Consider the following 27,272-nt stretch of genomic DNA (forward strand, 5'->3'; position numbering starts at 1 on the left):
TTATTCCGTCCCTCTCCTCGCCCCTACCTGGGTTCGAACTAGGGGCCCTCTGCACACTTCGACAACAGCCACCCTCGAAGCATCGCTCCACAAAAGCTGCGGCCTTGCAGAGCAAGGGGAACAACTACTTCAAGGTCTCAGAGCGAGTGACGTCACCGATTGAAACACTGTTAGCGCGCACCCCGCTAACTAGCTGGCCATTTCACATCGGTTACACTCACCCCCCTTTTGACGTCCTTTTCCACAGCAACCAGTGATCCAGGTCAACAGCAAAAACAACAATAAAATCCATCATTTGGTGTTATGTTGATGGTGTTAGAAAACACTGTTTCATGCACCGCTCCAGAATCTTCCATAAGTATTCAATTGGGTTGAGATCTGGTGACACACACACACTTTAAACCCCTATGCCCCTTTGAGAACCAGTCACAGATCTTTTGTTCTAACCATGGTAGCCAAAATAACGGGAAACTGGTTAATTTTTTATATGTTTAACATAACCCTAGGCATGTTGGGATGTTAGTTGCTTAATTACCTCAGGAACCACACCTGTGTGGAAGCACATACATTGTATCCCTAATTTACTCAGTGTTTCTTTTATTTTGGCAGTTACCTGTACTTGATGCATCGGCTACGCATACAAGTTGAGAAGATGAAGAGTTCATATTGTGGATTCTCACTTACCTGAGGCGGTACAGATGATTGATACTGTCAATAGCAGGACATGGGTGCTATGTTTCTCCATATTCTTGTAGTTTGTCATTTTTGCGTGGTGACAGGTTGGTCTATGGCCAAACTGATTTTCAACCCTCTGTCACATTCAGTATCCAAATGTATCAAAGAGGTAAACAACTAGTGCTTACTACGAGCTCAGTTGGATTTTTTCAAGCGGTTAAAATCGCCCCGCCGAACTTTGACAACAGCTCTCCAGACACCATGACAATTTCGCCTGAAGAAATATATTGTAACATCACTTCGCCCCAACACATGCACGCAAAATCATAATGAAATCATCTTGTAGCGAAACGTCCTCAGCAAGTCATTCTACCATAAAACAAGAAATCGATACGTAAATATATTAATCTTCTCTAAAATACAAACAAGACAGCTTCGTCTGAGAAGTTGCGGTCCCGCTCGAATCTCTGTATGTGTGCCCTGTTTCTGGAATAAGAGATGACCAGTTTACGAATGTCAACTGACGCACATGCTGAACTGAGTAAACATATCTCCGCTACGAAACCTTCGCCAATATAAGGAGGTATTCTTAAAGAGACAGGAGCAACATCTGTGCAGGCTCTGATCCACCTGATCCCCCTTCTGCGCTACGCATGGCTAGATGACAGTGAGATGATTCACAACCTAAAGGTCTGCGTTTCAGCCATGTCAATCTTTACAGTATTTGCAGGTGTCAGTTTCCTTAGACCCCAATTTATATAGTCCTAACATTGTATGGCAAAGCAATTATAGGTAATTCAATAAACATAATCCTAGCCTGTCAATTGGCTGAAATGATTAATGTCATGTGTTGCCTTTAAGTAGGCTAAGACATATGGATGAAAACTACATCGCAGAGGGCACATGTTGTTATTGACCAACAGAACTGTAATCAAGGGGATAATTATGAGGATTGTTATACTCCAATAATTTATTGATGATCAATAAGTTATTGTTGCTTCTCCTCCTGTTGGAAGAGAATTCTAATCATAATGATGATGATAAAGGATAATGATATTCTGCTGCTGCTACAGTAAATGTACCTCTGATGATGATGATGATGAAGATAGCCTTCCACTGTGATAAACAGTCCAGAACAACTCAGCCCTTTAACACTGCCTGTCACAGAGCTTCCACAGGCCCCAGATTCCATAGTGATTTATTAAACAGGTGCTGGTTCACACCCACTCCTTCCTCTCATTGATCTGCAATCTGCCTCTTGCAGAGCCTCTGCTGCCTATACTCTCTGGGGAGGACACACTGCTCCCCAGGGCAGGCTCCATCTCTCTGCCCCCACCCTACTCCACCCCAGCCCGGCCCAGCCTCTGTGTGCCCCTGGCCCCTGACTTCTCAATGCATTGTCTATATGTCTCTTACGGAGAGCCCAACATGATGGAGAGTGCGCATGGACAACCAGGCGCCTGCTCTCTCTTTGTCCCCCTGAATGGGGCTGGAAATTGGGCTACAGCTGAGAAGTCCAGACGCCTGTCCCGGCAAATGGCACAAAGAGAGGCCACAACGGCATTAACCCCCAGCTCCAATGGAAGCGTGGACCTTATCAAAGTCTACAAAAGCTAAACAGAGCAAATGGAAACATCTCATTATGAGTCCTAGTGGCGTCATTGGGTGTCAGTCTAGATTTAAACAACAACTGCCACCAGTGGACACTGTCTTCAGGTGGTGGAGGTTATTTTTTATTTAACCAGGCAAGTCAGCTAAGAACAAATTCTTATTTATAATGACAGCCTACCCCAATTGTGCACCACCCTATGGTACTCCCAATCACAGCCAGATGTGATGCAGCCTGGATTTGAACCAGGGACTGCAGTGATGCCTCTTGCAGTGAGATGCAGTGCCTTAAACAGCTGTGCCACTCGGGAGCCCAATGTTATCAATGCACTCATGTCTAATTCTTATGGATTTCATACATGATGCACTCAAAATAAATACATTACCTTTTGTGCCTTTGAGGGAAATAAAAGTAAAAGTGGAGGAGGAGTTAAGATGGAGTGCCACCTTGTAAACGTCCAAAAGCGGAAGTTGTATCACAGGCTCTTTCAATTTCCCCTGAAAACTGGAACATCCGGTTGTTGGGGACTCGGCAGAGGCTATACACTCACTACAACTGTAAATGTGAGCCTCTTATCATGGTTGGTGGTTCACTGTACAGTGTAGAAAACTCATTCAGGGATCCTAGTTTCTCTCTCCCTGCCTATACTGGGCTCACCTCGTCATGTTTCTCCTCTCCCACAGAGAGGGTCCTTAGCTGTCAACCTCTGTGGTAACTGATCAGCCAGTGTCATTAGTCACTGGTCCAGACCCTTTTGTCTTCCCCTCCTTGCCTGCCTGGCTGTGCGAGGGACCTTCAGTCAGCCTGGAGGACTCAGTCTATGTCCCAAATGACACCATATTCCCTATGTAGTGCATTACTTTTGACCATGGCCCATAGGTTGGTCACTGGTCAAAAGTAGTGTGCTATGAAGGTAACAGGGTGCTATTTGGGACACATCCTCAGCCTGGGGTTTATTTACACACCTGGTGTCACCGCCATGCAGGGCCAGCGGCAGGCCATTTACATCCAATACAGTAGAGTGCAAAGGTAAGCAACTAATATTACCACTGCATTTGGCGGCCAGCCCAGCTTTTCTCATTTCAGGCCCTTCGATACAGACAACGTCAACATACATCCTCTTATCATGCCCTCAAGCATCAGTTGCAATTTGTAGGAGAGTTGTATTTGTATTGAGCCACCCCAGAGGGAGTGCGGAGGTTTGTATTACTAGTTCTCCTTTCTCATCAGTCTACCTGACCAGGAGTGCTGACTGCTATTGGATCTCCTCCACTATGTGTTAATGAGCCATGGAAAACACTTATTTGCTCTTTCTCTGGCACAAGTGACTGCAAGTCTTTCTGCTATATTGTTGTTCCAGCTTTGAGAGTATAATTTCTTGCACAAGGATTGCCTTATATTAAAGTTGCACTCTCAAACTTTGTATAATTTCAGCCACCTGTGTACTGTCATCCATTTTGTGTGATATGTTACGAATTTTAAAATTTGTATGATCTATGATTTTTGCAATTCGTGTGATATGTTAGAATCCAATTTGTGCAATATGATACACATTTGTTGTGCTTAAGATCCGAGTGCATTTTTAAGCAAGAGTGCAATTGCAGTCTCAAACTGTTCTTGCTTTTACAGCCACAATGCTGCAAGCAAGTCAGCTGAGGCTGTTTGAGAAAGAAAATATGTTTTACAGGTTCAGCTATAGTAGTACAGCGAACGTGGAGCAAATTAGGGCACATCAGCAGATTTTTTCACCTTGGGCAGATTGTTACTGGCCCAATGCTCTAACCTCTAGGCTACCTGTCTGACCTAGAGATCAGAGAGAGATCAGATGCATAGGGTCATAATGGGTTGTAAGCATCATAATCATGTCCTTTAGTGCTCTGCTCAGATAGATGGACATCTGTGTAGCACGTCATACCATACATTGCCATATGGGGCTACATATGGGGCTAGTCAGGCCCAAACAACAGTTGAGAAAGATGTAGATCGGTATAGGGAGCAGGAGGGAGGAAGATAGAAGCAGGAGAGGGAGAGTAGCGGAGGGGAAACAAACCATTAGGATCACTCTCAAAGGATGTTCTTTATGAAGTATAAAAGGCTCATGGTGCCCTCTACTGGCCATTCTGCCCACATGCAGTCCTCTCATAATAAATTCAACACATTGCCTTGTCATGAAATGTGAATATGTCCCATATTATATTGAACGACACATTCTTGTACTGTACTTACATTGTACTTATGGTTGGTTGTGGTTGAGGCCAAGAGGTTATTGTTGAACCAGCACTGCATCGCAGGCACTGTCGCAGCCGGCCGCGACCGGGAGACCGATGGGGCGGCGCACAATTGTCCCAGCGTCGTCCGAGTTAGGGGAGGGTTTGGCCGGCAGTGATGTTCTTGTCTCATCGCGCACTAGCAACTCCTGTGGCGGGCCGGGCGCAATGCACGCTGATATGGTTGCCAGGTGTACGGTGTTTCCCCCGACAAGTTGGTGCGGCTGGCTTCCGGATTAAGCGGGCGTCGTATCAAGAAGCAGTGCGGCGTGGCTGGGTTGTTTCGGAGGACGCACGGCTCTCGACCTTCGCCTCAACCGAGTCCGTATGGGAGATGCAACGATGGGACAAGACTGTAACTACCAATTGGATAACACGAAATTGGGGAGAATACATTTTTTTTTAAATATAGAAAAGGTTGAACCAGGATGCGGACATGAAGCTACTGTTAGGGTTGTGGTTGAGGCTAGAGTTATGTGGACATGAAACTAGAGTTACGGTTTGTGTTGTGGTTGAAGCTAAGGGGTTATGAGGAATTGAAGTTAGGGATAGGTTTAGAGATAAGTAACCCCGCTGGTAACTGACTACTCTGAACCGGGATATGTTCTTTTTTTCATGGATTCATTTTTCCACATGAGCCATCAGCGAGATCAACTCACCTGTAATATTCCAGTCTACCACTAGAAAGCATAATAACACAATGTTTGGGAACCTCTCCACCAAGGTTTATCATCACCAGAAGGATCAAAGTTTTAAAGGCTTGGTATAATGTTTCCTTTGTATGAATAAAAATGAATAAATAATGTCATACACAAGTAGCAAAACAAAAACCGTAAACAGTCATAATACCACATGGGAGCGGAGCCATGGACCTCAGTGCTGCATGCAACAAATAACTCAGACTTTAGAAGGCTGAGTTGATAGGATTATATGAAGCTCCACATCAGCCGTGATGCGTTGATGCAAGGCTGGGGCATGCTGAGGCCTGCCTGAATAAGATCACATTCCCTGCCCTCCCTCCAGATCTAAGATCACATTCCCTCCAGAGCTAAAATCACATTCCCCCCGGATCTAACCTGCTGTGTAATGTCATGTCCCACATACACAGAGATTAGGCCCACACAGAAGGCCCATCTCTGTCAACACACAGTGGACACACAACCTCAGTGGCTGCCTGCCAATGTTTCTGATGCTGCTGCTGTCATGGCAACTCCTCTGGCTGCCCTCTATGCATCTGAGATGTGACTCTTTGGCTCTGGGGAATAGGGCTATAATAGATAGCTAACAGAAAGATGTATGCCGCCAGTCCATTTAGAGTGAGAATGTGGGGGCCAATTCTATGTAGCTTATTATACACTGAATAAAAATATAAACGCAACATGTAAAGTGTTGGTTTCATGAACTGAAAAAAAATGTTATACATACATACATACTACATGCATATATGTATACATGCTTAGATACAAATATACTGTTGTGAAATTTAGAGCACATATCTATATGATTTTATCTATTGTTTCAACTTAATTTATCCAAAATACTGTGACAAACAATATTTCAGGGACATCTGATTCACAATTGCTTGGACCTCCAAGCACACCCCAAACACATCTGCATGGTCACATAAACAGCTCTCACACAAACAACTATATTGAACAAAAATATAAACACAAAATGTAAAGTGTTGAGCCCATGTTTCATGAGCTGACATAAAGATCCCTGAACTTTTTCATATACACAAAACATGTATTTCTCAAAATGTTTTGGCACATTTGTTTACATCCCTGTTAGTGAGCATTTCTCTTTTGCCAAGATAATCCATTCACCTGACAGGTGTGGCATATCCAGAAGCTGATTAAACAGCATGATCATTACACAGGTGCACCTGGTGCTGGGGACAATAAAAGGCCACTCTAAAATGTGCAGTTTTGTCACACAACGCCAGAGTCATTTCAAGTTGAGGGAGCGTGCCATTGGTATGCTGACTCTAGGAATGTCTAACAGGCTGTTGCCAGAGAATTTAATGTTTATTTCTCTACCATAAGCCGCCTCCAAAGAAATTTTAGAGCATTTGGCTGTACGTTCAACCGGCCTCAAGACCAAGTGTAGCCACGCCAGCCCAGGACCTCCACATCCGGCTTCTTCACCTGCTGGATCGTCTGAGACAGCCACCCGGACAGCTGATGAAACTGTGGGTTTGCACAACCAAAAACATTCTGCACAAACTGTCAGAAACCGTCTCGGAGGCTCATCTGTGTGCATGTTCTCATCACCAGGGTCTTGACCTGACTGCAGTTCGGCATCGTAACCAAATTCAGTGGGTAAATGCTCACCTTCGATGGCCACTGGCACGCTGGAGAAGTGTGCTCTTCACGGATGAATCCCAGTTTCAACTCTACCGGGCAGATGGCAGACAGCCTGTATGGCGTTGTGTGGGTGAGTGGCTTGCTGATGTCAACGTTGTGAACAGAGTGCACCATGGTGGCGGTGGGGTTATGGTATGGGCAGGTATAAGCTAAGGACAACGAACACAACTGCATTTTATCAATGGCAATTTGAATGCACAGAGATATCGTGACAAGATCCTGAGGCCATTGTCTTACCATTCATATGCCGACATCACCTCATGTTTCAGCATGATAATGCACAGCCCCATGTCGAAAGGATCTGTACACAATTCCCTCAAGCTGAAAATATCCCAGTTCTTCCATGGCCTAAATGCTCACCAGACGTGTCACCCATTGAGCATGTTTGGGACGCTCTGGATCGACGTGTACTAAAGCATGTTCCAGTTCCCGCCAAAATATACAGAAACTTCGCACAGCCATTAAAGAGGAGTGGGACAACATTCCACAGGCCACAATCAACAATCTGATCAACTCTATGCAAAGGAGATGTGTCCTGCTGCACGAGGCAAATGGTGGTCACCAATGTTCCCTCTAAACTGCGCGTGGGTTTAGAGTTGGACTAAGGGCACTAGCCCCGAGACTGCCGCGCAGCTCCCCCAGGATTGCCATGCAGAAGAAATACTGAATCAGCCCACAGAGAGAAGCACCAGATCGAGCTTACCTCAACTTTCTAGAGTTTTAGAGTCCCTTTACTGTGGCAATTGTGATCGATTCAATGCAATATTAGCCACTTTCAATGCAACATACCGAAACATTTTGTTGTATGCAGAATGCATCGGAGTAGGATTCTATTGCATTGGCCACACGATTCAGCCTCTACTCTACACAGACCGGTGCCACATAACCAATCAGAGCTGCAGTAGGCCTATATGCAAATAGACCATTGCCATATATGGATCTGTGCCATTTACTTTGAACTGGACTGTGTTTACAGCTGTGTTCTTGAGTAGATGTGTTTGAGATCAAAGCGAGACCTTCATGTAGCCACGTGTGCACATTTTGTTCATATCCTTTGCTAGTTAGCGAGTTATTAGCCCAGTTATAGATCATTTGTAGTCAGCAATAGGGGAGGGATTGCTTCCTGCAAGAGCACAACACGTGTACATTACTGGACCTCTTTAAAAAGTGAGACAGGTAAAGAGATGTTTTAATATCTTAAAGGGGCAGCATTGCATTTTGAGACAAGCTTGAATAAGCTAAGCAGCCAATAGGCAGAGGGTAGCAAAATTTGTCTGATTTTCTGTAATAATGGTATGTGAATAATAATGCATGTTATTTTGTAAAGTGGTTTCTTGTATCAAACACCATTTTCAATCACCTTGTGTTATGGGATTTTTATGAATAATGACTAAACTATGTATACATTTGACTTAGAACTATAACTAAACAGAATACTACTATGTTATAAGCCATTACCTAGGGGTGTAAATCGCTAGTTAACCTCTTATTTCGGGTTGTGTCGGAGGATTTTTAAAGTACACCAATATCTCGTATCACACTCCGCTACATTAGGTTTCCCTCCCCCTGGAACCTTCTGTCTATAGATTTGGCTTTTATCCCACTCCTCTAGATTAGGTTCCTTCTCCTCCTTTTTGGACACTTCTTTCAGTATTGAATAAGTGCAGTTATCTCGTTCGCATAGAATTGCCTTTCTTTCTCACAAAGCCTAGTTTATATCCTCACCTATTTTAATATATCTACCGCTACGTTTCATAGTCAGACTATTTCCCATATACAGATAGACTACTTAGGTTAGGACTTTATTTAGGTATGTCTTTTGAATTAATGGCTGTCCTATTTGCACAACACGACCGTACTATCTATCAATACCTATTTTAGTATCCCAGCTTAATCTCAGGCGAATATGCCTCTCATGATTAAGTTTAGTTTTATTTATGGCAGTGCACATTACCTCAGGTCATTTGCGGACCTGCCAGTGTATATTGGTCATACAAAACCCAGTGGATCTGTTTGGAATAGCAAAGCTCCTATTATTGATAAATTCTAAACATTTTAGAACATCAAATCAAGGATAACTTAAATCATTCCCCCCAGAATCGCGAATATAGGCTACTGACCTTCTCGCCGACTGGGAAAAGCAATGTTCGTTGAATCTCGTCACCACCTCTGTCGTGTACCAGTTCACCACTGGCCTGAAATAAACCCTCAAGTCAGAGGTCAGGTCTTTGTCTTACGGATCCTGGATCCGCCCGTGCACAGTTTTCAGCAGTTCCTTGGAACGACAGATGCAGGTCTTGAGATCCAGCTCGAAGGACCAAATTGTTAAAGGAATTTCATTCCTATATGTTTATCAACCAATTCAATTAAAACACTCTGCCCATTTATAAGAATTTGTAAGATACTTATTTGCATAAAATGGACAGAAACCAGTCTCAAAATCAATCAATCAATAGCGTTTATTCTCGAGAGTACTGATCATAGTACAATTTACATCAGGTTATATAATAAAAATGACGTCATAGGTTTTAAAATGTCTTTCCTCCTCTCGGATACAATGGCAATATACTTCACAAGCCTTCCCACATTGTCTGCCACCTGTTAAACAATATAATACCAGCCCAAGGTCTCTCCGCTCCCTGGGTAGAGACAGAATGTCCTGTAAGGAACACAGCATTCCAGCCTGTCTGACGATAACTCCATTCATTTCTAACAAGGAACAGAAAGTCCTTGTTCTAATTCTTGACTAAAACTACACACATTATATTCAGTATTATGATTATAATAAGATTCATACATCCATACAGTAACATAGTAGTATTCTGTTTAGTTATAGTCCTAAGTCAAATGTATACATAATTTAGTCATTATTCATAAAATCCCATAACATATCCACCCTGACTAAATATTATACATCTAATCACACATCTAGTTTTATTAGAAATATTAAAAGGCACAAATCTATTTTTATCAGAAATATTTATTGTTATCCAAATACAACCTAAATCAACCACAACATCTACTCACACAATAACCAATATATGTACACTGCTCAAAAAAATAAAGGGAACACTTAAACAACACAATGTAACTCCAAGTCAATCACACTTCTATGAAATCAAACTGTCCACTTAGGAAGCAACACTGATTGACAATAAATTTCACATGCTGTTGTGCAAATTATATAGACAAAAGGTGGAAATTATAGGCAATTAGCAAGACACCCCCAAAAAGGAGTGATTCTGCAGGTGGTGACCACAGACCACTTCTCAGTTCCTATGCTTCCTGGCTGATGTTTTGGTCACTTTTGAATGCTGGCGGTGCTCTCACTCTAGTGGTAGCATGAGACGGAGTCTACAACCCACACAAGTGGCTCAGGTAGTGCAGTTCATCCAGGATGGCACATCAATGCGAGCTGTGGCAAAAAGGTTTGCTGTGTCTGTCAGCGTAGTGTCCAGAGCATGGAGGCGCTACCAGGAGACAGGCCAGTACATCAGGAGACGTGGAGGAGGCCGTAGGAGGGCAACAACCCAGCAGCAGGACCGCTACCTCCGCCTTTGTGCAAGGAGGTGCACTGCCAGAACCCTGCAAGATGACCTCCAGCAGGCCACAAATGTGCATACCTGAGCCAACTCCCCGTGCTTACCGTGGAGTGAGAGGGCGTCGTACTGGTCAGACACCGTGTTATGCGGTAAAGCGCACGGTGTCCCCAGTACGCGTGCTTAGCCCAGTGCGGGCTATTCCACCTCGCCGCACTGGTAGGGCTAGGTTGGGCATCGAGCCGGGTGCCATGAAGCCGGCCCAACATATCTGGCCTCCAGTACGTCTCCTCGGGCCGGCGTACATGGCACCAGCCTTACAGATGGTGTCCCCGGTTCGCCAGCATAGCCCAGTGCGGGCTACTCCGCGTGTGCCCCCCCCCCCCCCCCCTCGCTGCCTCCAACTCCGCCTTGGGACGGCGATATTCCCCTGGCTGAGCCCAGGGTCCTTTGCCGTCCAGAATCTCTTCCAATGTCCAGGAGTCCTGGGTTTTTTTCCGCTGCTGTTGCCGCCCTTCTCCACTCCGCTTGGTCCATTGGTGGTGGGTGTTTCTGTTACGGCTATCGTCATATTCTTCCTCCTCCTCGGACGAGGAGAGGCGAGACGGATCGGACCAATACGCAGAGTGGTTAGTGTTCATAATGATTTATTAAAACGAAACTGAATACTGAATTACAAAACAAATAAACGAAGTGCAGAAACCGATACAGTACCGTGTGGTGCAACAAACACAGACACGGAAACAAACACCCACAAAACACACGTGAAACCCAGGCTGCCTAAGTGTGATTCTCAATCAGGGACAACGATTGACAGCTGTCTCTGATTGAGAATCATACCCTGCCGAACAAACATCACAACATAGAAAATCAAACATAGACAAACCCACCCAACTCACGCCCTGACCAACTAAATAAATACAAGAAAAACGAAAACAGGTCAGGAACGTGACATGATGACTAACTCGAACTGGTTTGACCAATTACCCCTGGGCGCACTTTCCTGACCACCCTTTTTGGTAGTTTCTGTCGTATGCGTCCTTTGCTGGTACGAGCCCACCCTACATCAGTTATAGGAGCTGTGAGGTTAAGAATTGTCTCCTGTACTTCCAAACCTAAGTCAGTCACATTAACGATTACCTTTTAGCCATTCAAATCATCTAACTTCTCGGTGCCATTCTTGTATCTTTAACACCGGCACACAGAAGTTAAAGTGAACCGAGGTGGGTTGGCCGAGTACTTCAATCTGGCCATCCCAATCCCTGTACAGTTATTTGCTTTCCTAGGTAATTGTGTAATGTTTACCTTAAATCCTACATCATGATCTTCTTAAACTCCTTATTTTGTTAGTCACTTATCAGTGAATTATATAGTTTATCTTTTACTTTTTATCAATGACAATGGCGTCATATAACTAGTACCTCCAGGTAGTTGATTTGGATAATCAGAAAGTTTTCAAAGACTAGGATGCAGCTCAGAGCCCCTACTCTTCCCAAAAACCGCCAACCCTCTCCTGCCCTTAGTTGGCCTGCTAGGTACCATCCCATACTCACATTTCTAGCAGCACACATAGGGTGGAACTGTCGGGGTAGGAAATCTTTGTTTAAGGAGGTAACCTCCGGACCTTATTGGTTCTCCGTTCTTCTCCTAACTCTATGTGTGATCAGCAGTGCTTATATGGGTACATACCTTCTTGCAGTGGGTAACGTGGACCCAAGTGACTCTCTCAGCTATTCTAATGGCAAAGGCGGTGGGTTTAACATAACCTGGTATGAGCCTTCTCAACAGGCTGCTTTCCGTCTATTCTCCTCAGGGACTGGATACCCCCCCAGTCTCCTGGTTGGATTGAGTGAATCACCTTTTCCTGTCATTCACCTGTTGGACACAAAATCTTGGACATACGGGTTTGGTTAACAAACATTTTCTCATGTGTTCTATCTGATTATAACTTCAACTTCTATGCAAACTTGTTAGCTAGAAAAATTTTTTTTTTCAATTAGTTTATTATCCAATAGGCCACAAATTGTCCTATCCTAGGTCCCCCTAGGCCCCAACACCTTGTCTGAAGGAGGATAAACAGATTAATGTCAATCCCTGCATGTTTTTTCAAAAGTCTCATGGAATGTAGACCTACAATGAACACCACACATTGTCTGCTACTGTAGGTTGAATGATAGAACAGCTATTTCCATGTTAAAATGTTAAGGGATGCATTTTCTCCATTGTTTTGATGGTAGGCCACTCTGGTTGGCCTACATTATGATCAAATAGCCACAGTAGCTTACTTGGCCACTTAAAATTGTAACTTAAAGTAGGTTCACAATGTTCAAGTTTGCGCTCCTTAGACCTGAAATTTGCACAGTCCTAAGAAAAATGAAAGGGAACATTGGTGGTCACACCATATACTGACTGGTTTTCTGATTTCTGGTTTCCATTCCTCAACCTTTTTTTAAAAGGTATCTCTGACCAACAGATGCATATCTGTATTCCCAGTCATGTGAAATCTGTAAATTGCCATTCGTATGTATATTTGTTTGTTTTAGTTTGTTTTTTGAGGAAAGACAAGGAAAACTGAAATATACATAAATTAAATAACTATTCATTATTATTTGTAGATCAGTCAGTCAGTCACAATTTACCCATGATACATTACGGTTTGATCCTCTTGAACACAGCCATTATCGATCATCTGGTGATTGCTCACAAGCAGGGAGGCTACAGTAGTCAGGAACGATAGTAGTATATGTGTACAGGTGGGGGAGATATTGTCTAGATTTAGAGCACAGGGGAACATGATAACGTGGATTGATGACAGAGAGACAGTCAGAGGTGTGAAAATGTAGTTTTTCCCCTCTGTCCGACCTGTTGGAATGAGGGCAGGATGGTGGAAAGGGAGAACAAAGATACACATATTCAGAAGCCTGTGCATTGATATGTATTGGAGACATAGAACCAGCCCATGCCCTCTCCTAATAATCCTGGTGTCTCATTCATAGTCAAGTCATTCACATAGTCCCCTCCGGTCATGGCCTCGAGATCCTTCCTCTTTAGTGATTCAAGCACAGGAGGCTGCTGATGGAGGACGGCTCATAATAATGACCGGAACGGAGCAAATGGAATGGCATCAAATACATGGAAACCACGTGTTTATGTATTTGATACCATTCCACCTATTCTGCTGCAGCCATTACCTTCAGCCTGTCCTCCCCAATTAAGGTGCGACCAACCTCCTATGGATTCAAGAATTGTGACCCTACTGTGACTGTGGGGTCTGTATAGTACGGTATAAAATTACTGTGACTATAATGCTGTACACTAGTACATTATGAGGGTGATTAAATGCATCAGCATTGCCACAGATGATGAGAGATATGGATAAGATGCATTAAAATAGGCTGAAATTCGAGTATGTTTAACTTTGGGAAAGGCATGCCGCAAGCGGGACACCTCGACAACATCCGGTGAAATTGCAGAGCGCGAAATTCAAACAACAGTACTATAAATATTGAACTTTCATAAAATCACAGGTGTAATACATCAAAATAAAGCTGAACGTTTTGTTAATCCAGCCGCTGTCAGATTTCAAAAAGGCTTTATGGCGAAAACACACCATGCGATTATCTGAGGACAGCGCCCCACATACAAAACCATGAAAAAAATATTTCAACCAGGCAGGTGTGACACGAAAGTCAGAAATAGCGATCTAATAAAACCTTTAATAATCCACCCAGTTTCCCTCCATCAAAATGCATACAAAATGAATCCCAAATGTTACTAATAAACTGTTCCAAACAAGTCAAACAACGTTTATAATCAAACCTTAGGTACCCTAATATATAAATAAACGATAAAATTTAAGACGGAGAATCGTTATTGTCTTTACCGCGCTCTCATTCACGCGCTTGGAAACACTACAGCCAAAATGGGAGCCACCTCGAAAAACTACAATTTCTGGCTCATTTTTCAAATAACCAGCCTGAAACTCTTTCTAAAGACTGTTGACATCTAGTGGAAGCCCTAGGAACTGCAATCTGGGAGGACTTCGCCTTATAATAAAAGCGATAGCCATTGAAAATAGTGGAGGCTGAATTTTTTTGGGGGGGGAATGGTTTGACCTCGGGGTTTCGCCTGCGATATCAGTTCTGTTATACTCACAGACATAATTTTAACAGTTTTAGAAACTTTAGAGTGTTTCTATCCAAATCTACCAATTATATGCATATCCTAGCTTCTGGGCCTGAGTAACAGGCAGTTTACTTTGGGCACGCTTTTCATCCGGATGTCAAAATACTGCCCCCTATCCCAAACAAGTTTTAAAATCAACAGATTATTTTTATGTAATCACGGAATCCAGAACTAAATCTCACGTGTGCTGGACATGATAGTCTGTCACGAGAGAGACTGGTATTTGTGCAATTTACCTCTTTGGCATCTGTCTGAATATTTTTTATTTTACCTTTATTTAACTAGGCAAGTCAGTTAAGAACAAATTCTTATTTTCAATGACAGCCTAGGAACAGTGGGTTGGTTAACTGCCTTGTTCAGGGGCAGAACAACAGATCTTTTTACCTTGTCAGTTCAGGGATTCAATCTTGCAATCTTTCGGTTACTAATCCAACGCTCTAACCACTAGGCTACCTGCCGCCACAATAAATAAAATCCATCTTTCAGTGAGGAGATGCTTTTCATAGAAAGATGTTGAGACTGAGGGTTCACATAAGGATTGAGAGGATATCTTCCTCTCAATTTCTAATTTAAATTAAAATACTGCAGAATATTATCTGGTTCTGAAAACGGATGCTCTGCACCTCTTGACCACTAGATGACACTAATCATTCATACATTCATAACAAACTACCCAGTGATAGATTCTCTGATGCATTCGAGTTCCACCAGTTCAGAAGATGAGAAAGTGAACTGATGAACAAAGCACAAAGAGTTTAATTGAGTCATTAATCTTGTTAGACCAGACACACTATCAAAGCATGGACCCGACAGTCAAGGACAGAGGCCCATATTCCACCTGGCATTGAGATAAGGGGTTCTTCGCACTTGAACGTGTTTAACAAAGAACTTCTTCAGGAAGTCAATTGCAGCTCAAAATGAAAAGATACCAAATAATTAGGGAGTGCATGCCATTGAAATAAGCTATTGCACAGAATGGATGGACAACAAGGAAGTACTTCTTTAAAGGCCCAGTGCAGTCAAAAACATGATTTCACTATGGTTTATATATTTCCACTCTATGAGGTTGGAATATATTGTAAACATGATGATAATGCCCTTTTGGTATAAGAGCTGTTTGAAAAGAGTGCCTGAAAGTTCTGCCTGTTTTGGTGGGATGGACTTTTACCCTTCTATGGACGGTGACATCACCTTGAGGTAAATTAGTTAATTGACTAATTAGAGAGTTCCAAACCTGTGTGCCAATAACAGCTAGTTTTTAGTTTCCCCCTCCCCACTCAGACCACTCCCAGACAGCCCTTGCTAAATTCTTGCTTAAGAAATTGCCCTTTGCTAAGAAATTGTTTTTGTTTATTTTTGACCAATTTAATTGACAACATTCACAGTTAGGTTCTTAATTGTTACCCAGTAATGATCTGATATTGAGATAAAAACGTCTGCATTGGACTTTTAATTATATTCACACAAAAAACATTTTAAGGCAATCCAATGCCACAAATCACAGTTGGTCTCACGTGGGACATAGTGTACATTTCGTGGTTCCTTAAACAAAGTAACAATGATATAGAGGCTAGGCCTACTCTATAAAGCTTGCCCCACAATTTAAAAAATCTGTTCTGGGAATATATGCGGAGTGAAAAACAGTGCAGGCTTGGAATGTTCCCACTGTGCAGTTTGAGATTAGTGCCTCTCTCCATATACCCACCATGAATTATGAATAATTTACACTAGCCATCAGCATCAAGTTTCCTTGGTATGTTAGTGTGAATAAGCTGAGGGTGGACTTCAAATACTAGCTATATCTTTTCAGTAGGCTTTTCAGATATTCTTGGGGTTTGTTCCTATCTGGTGAGAGTAAAACATGAGCATCAGTTACATAGACAGGTCATGTTGAGGTCATGTCAAGCTCTCTCTCATTTACCTATACCTGTCTACTGGAGAATGATGCTCAAACAGTTACATTTCACTTCCATTCAGAATAGCGAGTGACTCTGTCTGGTGTAACATAACAACTCATGTTATTAATTGAAGCTGTATTTTATAGCCAGTGAAAATCTTCTTTGTAAGCTATGACCTCAAAAAAATGCAGTCAAATTGGCTGACAATGTTAAAAAACAGGAAAAGCAGGACCGAAAATATGAGGCAATGAAAAATTCAAGAGTCTGCCAGTCAATTATTAACTCTAAGTTCTGGAACACAGGTCTGATGTGATGAGGTAGTGGGTTGAGGTTAGCAGTGGTGGCGGTCATGGTCGTTGTGTACTTCACTGCAGGTCGAGGTGAGGACAGATCAGTCTAAAAGATGCTGGATTTGATATCATGTAATAAATCCATTACATCCAACAACTAAAACAACACATGGGCCCCGCAGACATTAATATTTCACCTGACAACCCATTTATGAGCTGAGGCAGGACCTCAGACTTACACTACAACTTAAAAGCCTAGCTCATGCTCCTGTCTGTCCTCTCACACAACTATCTGTTAATGTTTCCTGGGGATTTTAACATGCGAAAGAAGTGTGTCCTATATATAAACTTTTAAATGAGACTCAGGTAATGCACTTAAATTGATTTGGCATTGAATGAATTTCAGTATGAACTATATCCCTGAAATGTTTTATCTATGGCATTGACCTGATTATACATTTCAATACAAATTAGGAATAATCGTCTCCATGCTCATTCACAGCGTTATTCCATACACCCTGTCCATTCAGTAGGCCTATACATGCCACTGCCATGCTTATCTTCTTAGCTTGTATCCTCTTAGCACTTGACCGTAAAGGTCCAATGCAGATGTTTTTATTTCAATATCAAATCATTTCTGGGTAACAATTAAGTACCTTACCGGGATTGTTTTTTCAATTAATATGGACAAAAAGAAACCAAAATAGCTTCTTAGCAAAGAGCAATTTATCAAACAAGAATTTTGCTAGGACTGTCTGGGAGTGGTCTGAGTTGGGAGGGAACAACTGAAAACTAACTGTTATTGGCAGAGAGCTTGGGAACCAAATTTATTTTTGGTCTATTAACTAATTTAATACTTGGTGATGTCTGGTGATCCTGGCTGAAATTTCAGCAGGTCTTTTCAAACAGCTCTTACACTAAAAGGGCATTATCATCAATTTCACAATTTCACAGTATTATTCCAAACTCAGTGTAGAAATATACATAAAACATAGAAAATCACTTGTTTTAAATGCACTGGTCCTTTAACAACTTTCTTCACCGTTAATCAAATCAAAAGTATTTATAAAGACCTTTTTACCTCAGCAGATGTCACAAAGTGCTTATACAGAAACCCAGCCTAAAACCCCAAACAGCAAGCAATGCAGATGTAGAAGCACGGTGGCTAAGAAAAACTCACTAGAAAGGCTGGAGCCTAGAAAGAAACCTAGAGAGGAACCAGGCTCTGAGGGGTGGCCAGTCTTCTTCTGGCTGTGCCGGGTGGAGATTATAAGATTATAAGAGTACATAGCCATTAAGGCCAGATTGTTCTTCAAGATGTTAAAAAGTGTATAAATTACCAGCTGGGTCAAATAATAATCACAGTGGTTGTAGCGGGTGCAACAGGTCAGTACCTCAGGAGCATTGGAGGCTGGTGACTTGAGAAATTGAGGAGGATGGGAGACCCATGGTATAAGCGCATAACACACGGAGATGAGTGTGTTTAAAAAATTGTCAAAGACTAATTATTTTAACCTAAAGCATTTACAAAAGACATTTATAGTACCATATTATGGGGAATGGGAATGAGAGGGCTACTTACACCGTGTTGGAAAGGGATCACAGCAGTGATTGAATGAGGGTATGAGGCATGAGTTGAGGTGTTCAGAGGCTTGACCAGCGCAGGACGGTCAACACACTACACAGTTAGACAAAAGAGCTAAGAATTAGTTAGTCCAAGCAAGGAGTAAAATCATTGATGTGTAATAATGTGATTGTGTATGTGATTGACTCTACATACAGCAATGATAGAACATGTATAGGGGTACTCACAGTGCTTGGAGGGGAAACATTCAATGTGCCAGTGGATGAGCGGGCACATGAGACGTGGCTTCAGTTCATGTCAGGAGAAAGTTGACAATGTTAGTGGAGTGGAATAGTCATCACCTCTTAAATCAGGGAACAGGAGGGGACTTAGCTGTAAATACAAATAGCAGATACATTCTATTACAGCTGCGCCATTGTAGGTTAGGACAACGAGTTTCTCTATGAACTTAAACTCAGACATCTCAAAATTCATAAAGTCAAACAAACACAGACTGCGCATTTCGCCCACTTGACACATCAAAGTATCCCAAGAAACATTCCTGAATAAAGCCTAGTTACCTGACGATAACTGACAACTGCAAGCAGACTGGGGCCACCATAGGTCCTGGGGCCTGGAGTTTTTTCACCTAACTAGGACAACTCTGGACCCTATAAGGTATGACAGTGATTAATCAGTTGTAAAAGGGTTTAATATGGGCTATGATGGGACCAGTTGTTCCTAATCAGGTCACATCATATATTGTTTTACTCCTGAAAAAAACTCCTGGCCCTGTCAAACTGCAGCTACCTTATATTTGTTCATATAAATTATTTTTAGACTAGATTAGGAGGGGGATTTCCTCTACCCAGACACATAGACAACAATTGATAGACAATAGAACTCACAGGGCTGAGCTTGCTTTAAGCATTTTTGCATCATGCAGGCCTATGCAACTGTAGGCCTTACAAAACATTTACTCACATCCGTCATCACTATTATGTTGATTCCAGTTAATCATTATCGATTAAAACGTATAGGCAGCCTAGCAAGCCCAATTTTGAATATAAACAACATTTTATCACATTCACATTTTCACCTGACACACGAATGGACTATAAATACATAACGTCACCAATTAGTTTACCTTGACCAGAGGGACAGGGCGGATAGGCTGTATGCAGCTGCTCTTATTAGTAGCCTACAGTTGATCAGACTGAAAAATAGTCTCGTTTTCATCCCTTACAGCATGTCCGATTTCTAATGTTTAGCTGTAGGCTAGGCTGCTGCAACATTTATATCATGAGTTTTTGCTTGTGTCTGTCCGGAGTGATTATGTGTTATCATCTTTGCTAAATAAATACCGGAGGAAAGTGGAAAGCCTACTTCAGCACACGCGACAAAATGCGCTGCGTCAAACTCTCTTTCAAACACACCGAAAGCTTCATTGCGCAAAATAGTACGCAGCATCATCTGGACATGTATGCAACAAAAGTTCAACATTCACCTTCTGTTACCATTTCTGTCAAGCCGTCTACGCATACAGTTTTACGCACACGTTCGATAAATCCAACGTAAGCACTACAGCGAACGCACTCCAACTGCCTCTGCAACCGAACGCTGAGAGGCAAACGCAGCGTTTCATTGGAAATGAATGTAATTCTGGTGTACCAAAATGCAGTGACACTGTCGGTGTGATAGAAGCGTTAATCTTTTAATGGACGATGCATGGAAGCTTTCAAATCATTCGGAATTGTTTTCGATATCCCAGAAAAGACAGTCGAACATTCGATATGTTCAGCAAGTAAAGCATCTTAACGTGCAATTACCTCTGCAAGCTCCTTGTAGTTGTCCTTGTCGGCGGAACTTTCCATCTCATCGTGTCCTCTAACGCTTCGAACACACCGACTGTGTCATGGCATCACTGCTGCATAACATTTTGCGCAGCTAGGCAACTATACTGATGCAGGTACCTTTTGCAAATGGTCGCATGCGGTTGGACACATGGAAGAGAGAATCATTTTCGCAGTATCCTCAAAACCGTGTCTTTTTGACACAACTGCTGACAGCTACAGGGACATAAACACAAAATAAATGCTGCTTGGAGACAAGTGTCCACGATAGTAGGATTGCCAGGTCAGTTTAGTAGTGAGCTTGTGCTAGATGTGGCTAGTTAGCGTTAGCTAGCTAGCTAACCTAGCTTGCTAACCTAGCCAATGAGGTGTGTGTGAAAGAAATAGTCAAATAAATTATGCTAGTTACTACCCCTGATAACTTTACCAAATGTTCATGTTTGAAAGAGTGTGAATGCTAGATAAATAGTAATGGAAATGGTAGATACTACTGTACCCCTGATAATTTGGTCAAATAACCGTGTGTGTCTATGTGTACAGTAGGTGACATGTCCATGATAGCTATCTAATAACTATAGTTATGCTAGGTAATGGTTTGGCTTATCATGTTCATGTCTATGCATGTCTATGTTTTTATGTAATCCCAAATTTTTACTGAATGTGTGCAAAAAAAATCTACATTCATATTTTGCTACTTTCTGTCAAGTCCACTCATACAATTTGATGCATACGTTCGATTTATCGAACGTATGCACCACACAGAACGCACTGCAACTGCCTCTGCAACGCAATGCTGCAAGGCAAATGCAGCGTTCCATTGGAAATGAATGTACTTCTGGTGTATCGAAACGCAATCACGCAGTCGGTGTGTTCGAAGCGTAAAAGCAAATTCGTACATGTCCAAAAGCGCAGGCAAGGCCAGCAATACAGGCGGCTTGATGAAAGGCTCCCTGTTAATCAGCTATACTTTTGATACCAGGTGATATTGAACGGCCTCACATTTTCATCCTTCTTCATGAAACTGATCTCAGGCAGAGCTCGTTTTTAATTCACACCTTTTCCGTGTACCCGAGAAGGAAAGGGGTTCTTCAACAAAAAGTACACAACATTTTCGGCAGCGCTGGCTATTCTACCATTCTGGCACAGAAAACTGCACACTCCCGCTGGTACAGTTAGCAAGGCACATTTTTAAAAATTGCACTAACTGGACACAAAAAATAAGTTCTAAAACCAAGAAAACAATTTATAATATACCTCCTCAGTCTCCTGTCATTTGAAATATATATTTTTAATTGAATAATATCCCAAAAATGCTCAACTATTACTTTTCACTCTTAATCTCTATCCAACAATGTCACCATGATACTCAACACATAAAACCCCCACAACGCTCTATGGCACAATCCCAATACAACTCAATAGGTTAATTCTCTGATCCTAATTCTATGATTGGATGGACAACATGTCAGTTCATACTGCAAAAGCTTTGATAGGTTGGAGGACGCCCTGCGGAAGTGGTCATAATTACCGTGTATGTCTATGGAAGGGGGTGAGGCCTACAAGCCTCCTAGGTTATGTATTGTAGTTAATGTAGCTAGAGGAGGATGGAAGCTAGCTGTCCTCCAGCTGCACCATGGCGCTACGCAAGACAGTGCTGTTAAAGTTACTGCAGGCCTTCATTACAAAAATGTTTTATTTAATCAATTATTTGGTGACATATGAATATAGTTTTATCTAAAAATGATAACTTTTTTTATGTTTCACAATTTTTATTTTTATGAAATTTCACTGAGGAGGATGGTTCTCCCCTTCCTCCTCTGAGGAGCCTCCACTGCTCAGGAGTAAATGTTCGTTGGCTTTTCATAGCAGAGTATTCAGAGGTCAAGACATCAGGTGTGGTAGAGAGAGTTGAAAACAGCAGTTCCAGGACAAGGTACCACATCCAGTGAGAGGGAGCATATACTTAAATTCACACAGGTAGCACGTCCAATGAGAGGGAGCATACTTAAATTCACACAGAACACCAGATAAAACAGAATTACACCAGACAAAACAGACTGCCCCCCCACACACATCGACTATTGCAGCATAGATGCTGAAGGCTGAGACGGGGTTGGGCTACATTGCGAGCCTTATTTCGTAGTAATTAGTACTATAAATTATTAATCTTGTGTAGAGATGTCACAGAGCAGACAGTATAAAAAACACCTTTGCAAAATTAAGCCATGCAATGATAGAGGCGGGGCTTGTCATGTGCGCAAAGGTGCAGGCGGGTAGTTGGCCGGTTGTAACCGTTCACTTCGAGGACGAGGAGACATCTGTCTACATTTCAACTCTGGGGAGTGAGGGGACGCCAGCACAAATGTAAGGATTTGTGGAGTGACTGGGGTAAACTCAAGGGAAACTGAGTGGACTTATCGATAAATGGTTACGTCTTTGACCGTGTATGGTGGAAGTGAACCAGCGTCAGTGCTCTGCAATTTCTCGCAGAACGGGAAGACTGAAATAATTCATAAACCGTTACCTTTCCTCTTTCCATACTGTCGAAGTTATACTTCCTGCGTTCACTTTCGCCAGAAGCCGAGCGGAGGACCGCCCATCGAACAGGAGACGAACTTCAAAAAGACAACTGACGCCTACTCCCAGATTCGCTGTTCGTCCTGTGGCTCGCACCGGGCACGTGCGTTTAATGTTGGGTGATGGCGATATCAGGGAGAGTCCGAGTGCTCCTGTCATTGTTATGGGTTTTTCAAGGTAAGCTCATTTTGTTCCACAACTAGTCAGTCTATTTACCATTTTGTTTTTTGTATTATGTAAACAAGTTTGACACAATTTCCACTATTTAAAACATTATTGTCGTTCCAGCTCTGCATCATTTATTTACACATAGGCGGTTATGGTCATCAAAGGCTTGTGGTATAAGTTATTTTTCACATTAAACTACATTTTAGTCATTCTGTGTAGCTTTCAGAAGATGTGACATTGGAAAATTCCTCAGGCGATGTCAAAAACATGTCACAAATTGTTGATAAGATTTGGAACTGAGAGGGATGTGAGGTAGGCTACCACCTGTTTTATAAACATGATTGCACCTATGAATACCTAAATCATGTGTGAAGACCTCGCGCTCTAGTCTAGGGTTCTAACCTGATGAAAAACATATCTTGGCTCCAAATCTACATTATTAGATTGATTAGAAATGTGGGACCCACTGTCTGTCCCAGAAGCATTTGCATAGTTTGTTACAATAGTGTCATAGTGTTGTAATGTAGTTTTGTATTTTTTTTCTTCTTCAAAAATTCAAATTACCCCGAGATTTGGCCCCTGAAATTAAAAGTTATCTAGTACATGGAATAATAAAATATATCCTACATGTTTTTTAGGTGGCTATTATTTGTCTTGTTTCAAAGCACCATTGAGCCGTGTGTTGGTTTCCTCAATAGTTGAGGGGCGAAAGGTGTGGTTTGCTTATAGCCTACCTATCTAACTGGCTACATCATTTTTTTTAACCTGTCAGGACAGTTGCAACTATCAAATAGCACTGTGATTCTGATGGTAGAGATGTAGTTTTGAATCAGGTTTACTCACAGATAACCTATTGCAGGAATCATCAACTAGATTAAGCCGCATGCCGATTTCTTTTTCTTGAGCGGATAGTCAGGGGACCGGAACATAATTCCAAATAATTTGTAGAGCGCAAATGGATCGCAAGAAGCTCAAATAGATATAATATTTGACTAAAACAATCATGCCAAACCTTGCCTATATTTGTATACTATCACATATCTCTCTATTATGCGTGGGAATACTTTGAAACAGATTTACAAAATTCAAATTCAAAGCTGATATGTTGGTGTTTTTAGTCTTTTTAATCCCCCAAAGTAAAATGTAAATGATTTGGGGGGCCGAATAAAACCACCTGCAGGCCGCCAGTTGGGGAACCCTGGCCTATTGTAACCATTGTTGTGTTGAGGAAACCCCCATACTAGATATGTGATTGACTCCCAGCAACAGTGAGATGAGCATTGTGGTTGTCACTAAACCGCCCAGACCACGCTGCTGAAGTCAAAGGAGGTTGTAATCTGTTGATTTGCCTTGGCGTTTTAACAAGGCAAGGACAAGGTATAGCTTCACTGGCCGGCCTGGGTGGCGGTCTTGGCTGATGAGATTAAAGCGCGAGTGATGACGACTGACTGGCTGAGGGACTGGTATTAAAATGGGAAAATGGAGTTAGAGGGGAAGAATGGAGAAAAGAAGCAGTGGAACTGGCTTAGAGGTCCAGATTTGAATTTGAAGGCTCTAGGGATTTTCAAACCTCTCCTCGGGGACCCCCAGCTGCTCCATGTATTTGAACTATTCCACAGTTAACACACCTGATTCAACTTTTAATCATCAAGCCCTTGACTATGTGAATCAGGTGAGCTAGGTCAGGGCTACAACAAAATTGTGAAACATTTGGTGGTCTCAGAGGAGAGGTGCTCTACGCTATCAGCTATAACCACTCAACTCTGCCCCTATAACGTTCTACTGATGTCAGACGCGGATACTGCAGTTTTCCACTAGATAAGGAAGATGATTACCTCTGTATGTAGCTAGCCTATGAGTGTGTATGGGTGTGGGTGTATCTGTGTGTGTGTGTGTGTGCTTAATGGGAGCATGTGATGGGACCTATTAAATGCTCACCCAGCTGAAGTTGTTGCTGCCTAACATCAAGTAAGCCTATTGTCAATGGAGAGCTTCCATTTACAAAACAAAATGTAATTTATGTTTTCATTAGCTTTTTGTCTGTTTTAATCACATTTGCTATGCTCAGATTAATTGGAAACTTTTATTGTTGTAAAGATGTGTAGGGATTAGGAGGACAGATTGATCTCAGTGGAAGGGTATTTCATACCCGAGCTATATAGAGGGAGAAATAAAGAATCATGTGTCTTTGTATTATGTTGCTACTATGTGTTATCCATTAGTGTCTCCTGTTGATGAATGTGTACCTTGTGGAGCAGCAGGCGTTAATGTGATTTATGAGCTGCTTTGCCAGGGTTTTTCTCCATTTTACATGCTGAGTGGCAGGTTGCTGATGGCATGTCACTCTCTGCTCTCTCTGGGGAGGAAGAGCAGTAAAATGAGGCTAGGGGTCTATTGGATTGAGGAAGCCTCTTTTGTCAACACACAGACCGGGTTGACGAGTGCAAATGTCACACTTTAACTTAAACTGGCCAATTAGGCCTGACAGAAGTGATATGATAATAACATTGCTATGGACAGTTTTCTTTTTATCGAGACAGCTGATTCAACAAGCATGATTTTTTCCCCCTTAGTCACTAATTATTATTTTTGTGCAAGAGTAAATTATTCTGCCACTTTCTAGAGGGTGTACAATCAAAAAAACATATTTTGACCATTGGGGTAAAAAAATATGTTAATCCTCTAAGAAAACCAACAGTTCAAACTTAATGTCTCTATCATAATCCGCTCAAAAGGTATTGGAGTTTTTACCCTTGTAGGATAGCCAAGATTAGGGTGACTAAATCTCAATGGAGGCCAGAAAAAAAAGTGTTAGAAGAATCTGGAAAATACCATTGTGTCAGCTCACGTTTGAACTCGTCATCTTTCTTCTCGAATCCAGAGGCCATAAAACAATATAGAGGTAAGATAGATATTGCTTTTGAGACATGACATGTATTATTTTCATATTATATGCTTTATATGTTAGTGGTAAATTCCTGTTATTTTTCAAGAATTTCTCAGAAAAACAAGCTGATCTTTGTGAAATGTCAACGGAGCTTTGAGCGTACGGCAAGATTTTTATTTTGTAAGCCTTTAACATTTAATTCAGCTTGTATCATGCTAATTTAGCTTTTTGCGACCTGTGGAAAGAACTTTGAAGACGACCACCACAACATGTAAAATCCCCAAAAGTCGCTGCGAGAATCAGGTTAGGTTACGAAATCTGACATTTTGCATATAATGTTAATGATATGTTAGAGAAATACCCCACTGACCGATTCAGAACATGAATAATCATATTTGTCTTGGTAAAATGCATTTTATAACATAAGGAAGGAACATTTCAGAATCAAAACGTGTTTTCACCCACTCTAGGTCAAACCATAACAGGAGATATACTGTACTGTCCTGAAATATGTGCATTTATGTTGGGTACATGTGAGCAATTAATCACTAAGTAATTGTAGTGCTTTATGGTAGGCAAAAATCTTTGGTAGAAAAGATGATTTGACTGTCGTACTGTTTTCCCCCCCAGAAGTTTTACTTGTGTTCAGCAGTGTCTATATGTGAAGCAAAAGCGCATTTATTCCATTGTAACAGTGGAGGCGGTTGGAACAGAGGGAGCCAGTGCCTCAGAATTAGCTCCTCTCTCAGCAGAGATCATTAGCAAAGCTAATGCCCAGGTATATATATATATATATATATATATATATATATATATATATATATATATATATATATATATATATATATATATATATATATATATATATATATATATATATACACACCCCCCACAACGCAGCCAGGACGTGTAGCACCTACGCAGTCAATATTTCACCTCATTAACTCCTACTACTACTGACAGTGAATGGGCGAACATGTTACACTGAGTTGTTTTAATATTTGTATTTGAATATTTATGGTAAAGTAGACTCCTCCGTGTTTCTTTCCATTCTGTTAGTTGTTTGAGCTCCCTTCAGAATACCTCCCTTTTATACACTGCCAATCTGTTGATGTGTCTGTCTGAATTAGCAGAAAGACAAAAGTAGGCTACAATGGTTGTGTTTTTAATTGGTTGAAAATAGGCCTGTCTTTGTGGCATGAATAATACTCAGTCGAACATACAGTACTGCGATTTATGTTGTCTGTCGAGTCTACTATGGTACAGTGTAACTCTGTGGGGAAGGAAACAGAGAGATTCTGATGGTAAAGCTGAGTCTGACAATTGAGTGCAGTGAAGCGAGCTGAGGCTGAGGCACACTGATTGACTGCCGTCAAGGTGGCGGTGTTGGTGCT

General features: G+C 41.8%; 2 protein-coding genes across 3 annotated transcripts in view; one reads left to right on the top strand and one right to left on the bottom strand.

Annotated features, from left to right (window-relative positions):
• The window catches only part of LOC129822162 (roundabout homolog 2-like), a 115,268-nt gene extending 113,948 nt beyond the window's left edge, over nucleotides 1–1,320 (bottom strand). For both annotated transcript variants that reach the window (XM_055880193.1, XM_055880192.1), the window contains exon 1: nucleotides 685–1,320. In XM_055880193.1, the coding sequence (XP_055736168.1) occupies nucleotides 685–763 (79 nt within the window). In that variant the 5' untranslated portion in view covers nucleotides 764–1,320. The remainder of the gene's footprint in view (nucleotides 1–684) is intronic.
• A 21,246-nt stretch (nucleotides 1,321–22,566) lies between these two features.
• The window catches only part of esamb (endothelial cell adhesion molecule b), a 94,246-nt gene continuing 89,540 nt past the window's right edge, over nucleotides 22,567–27,272 (top strand). Inside the window, exon 1 of the mRNA XM_055880194.1 lies at nucleotides 22,567–23,000. Within this exon, the coding sequence (XP_055736169.1) occupies nucleotides 22,946–23,000 (55 nt within the window). The 5' untranslated portion in view covers nucleotides 22,567–22,945. The remainder of the gene's footprint in view (nucleotides 23,001–27,272) is intronic.

This window comes from Salvelinus fontinalis, chromosome 24 (assembly GCF_029448725.1).
Source record: "Salvelinus fontinalis isolate EN_2023a chromosome 24, ASM2944872v1, whole genome shotgun sequence".
Lineage (NCBI taxonomy): Eukaryota > Metazoa > Chordata > Actinopteri > Salmoniformes > Salmonidae > Salvelinus > Salvelinus fontinalis.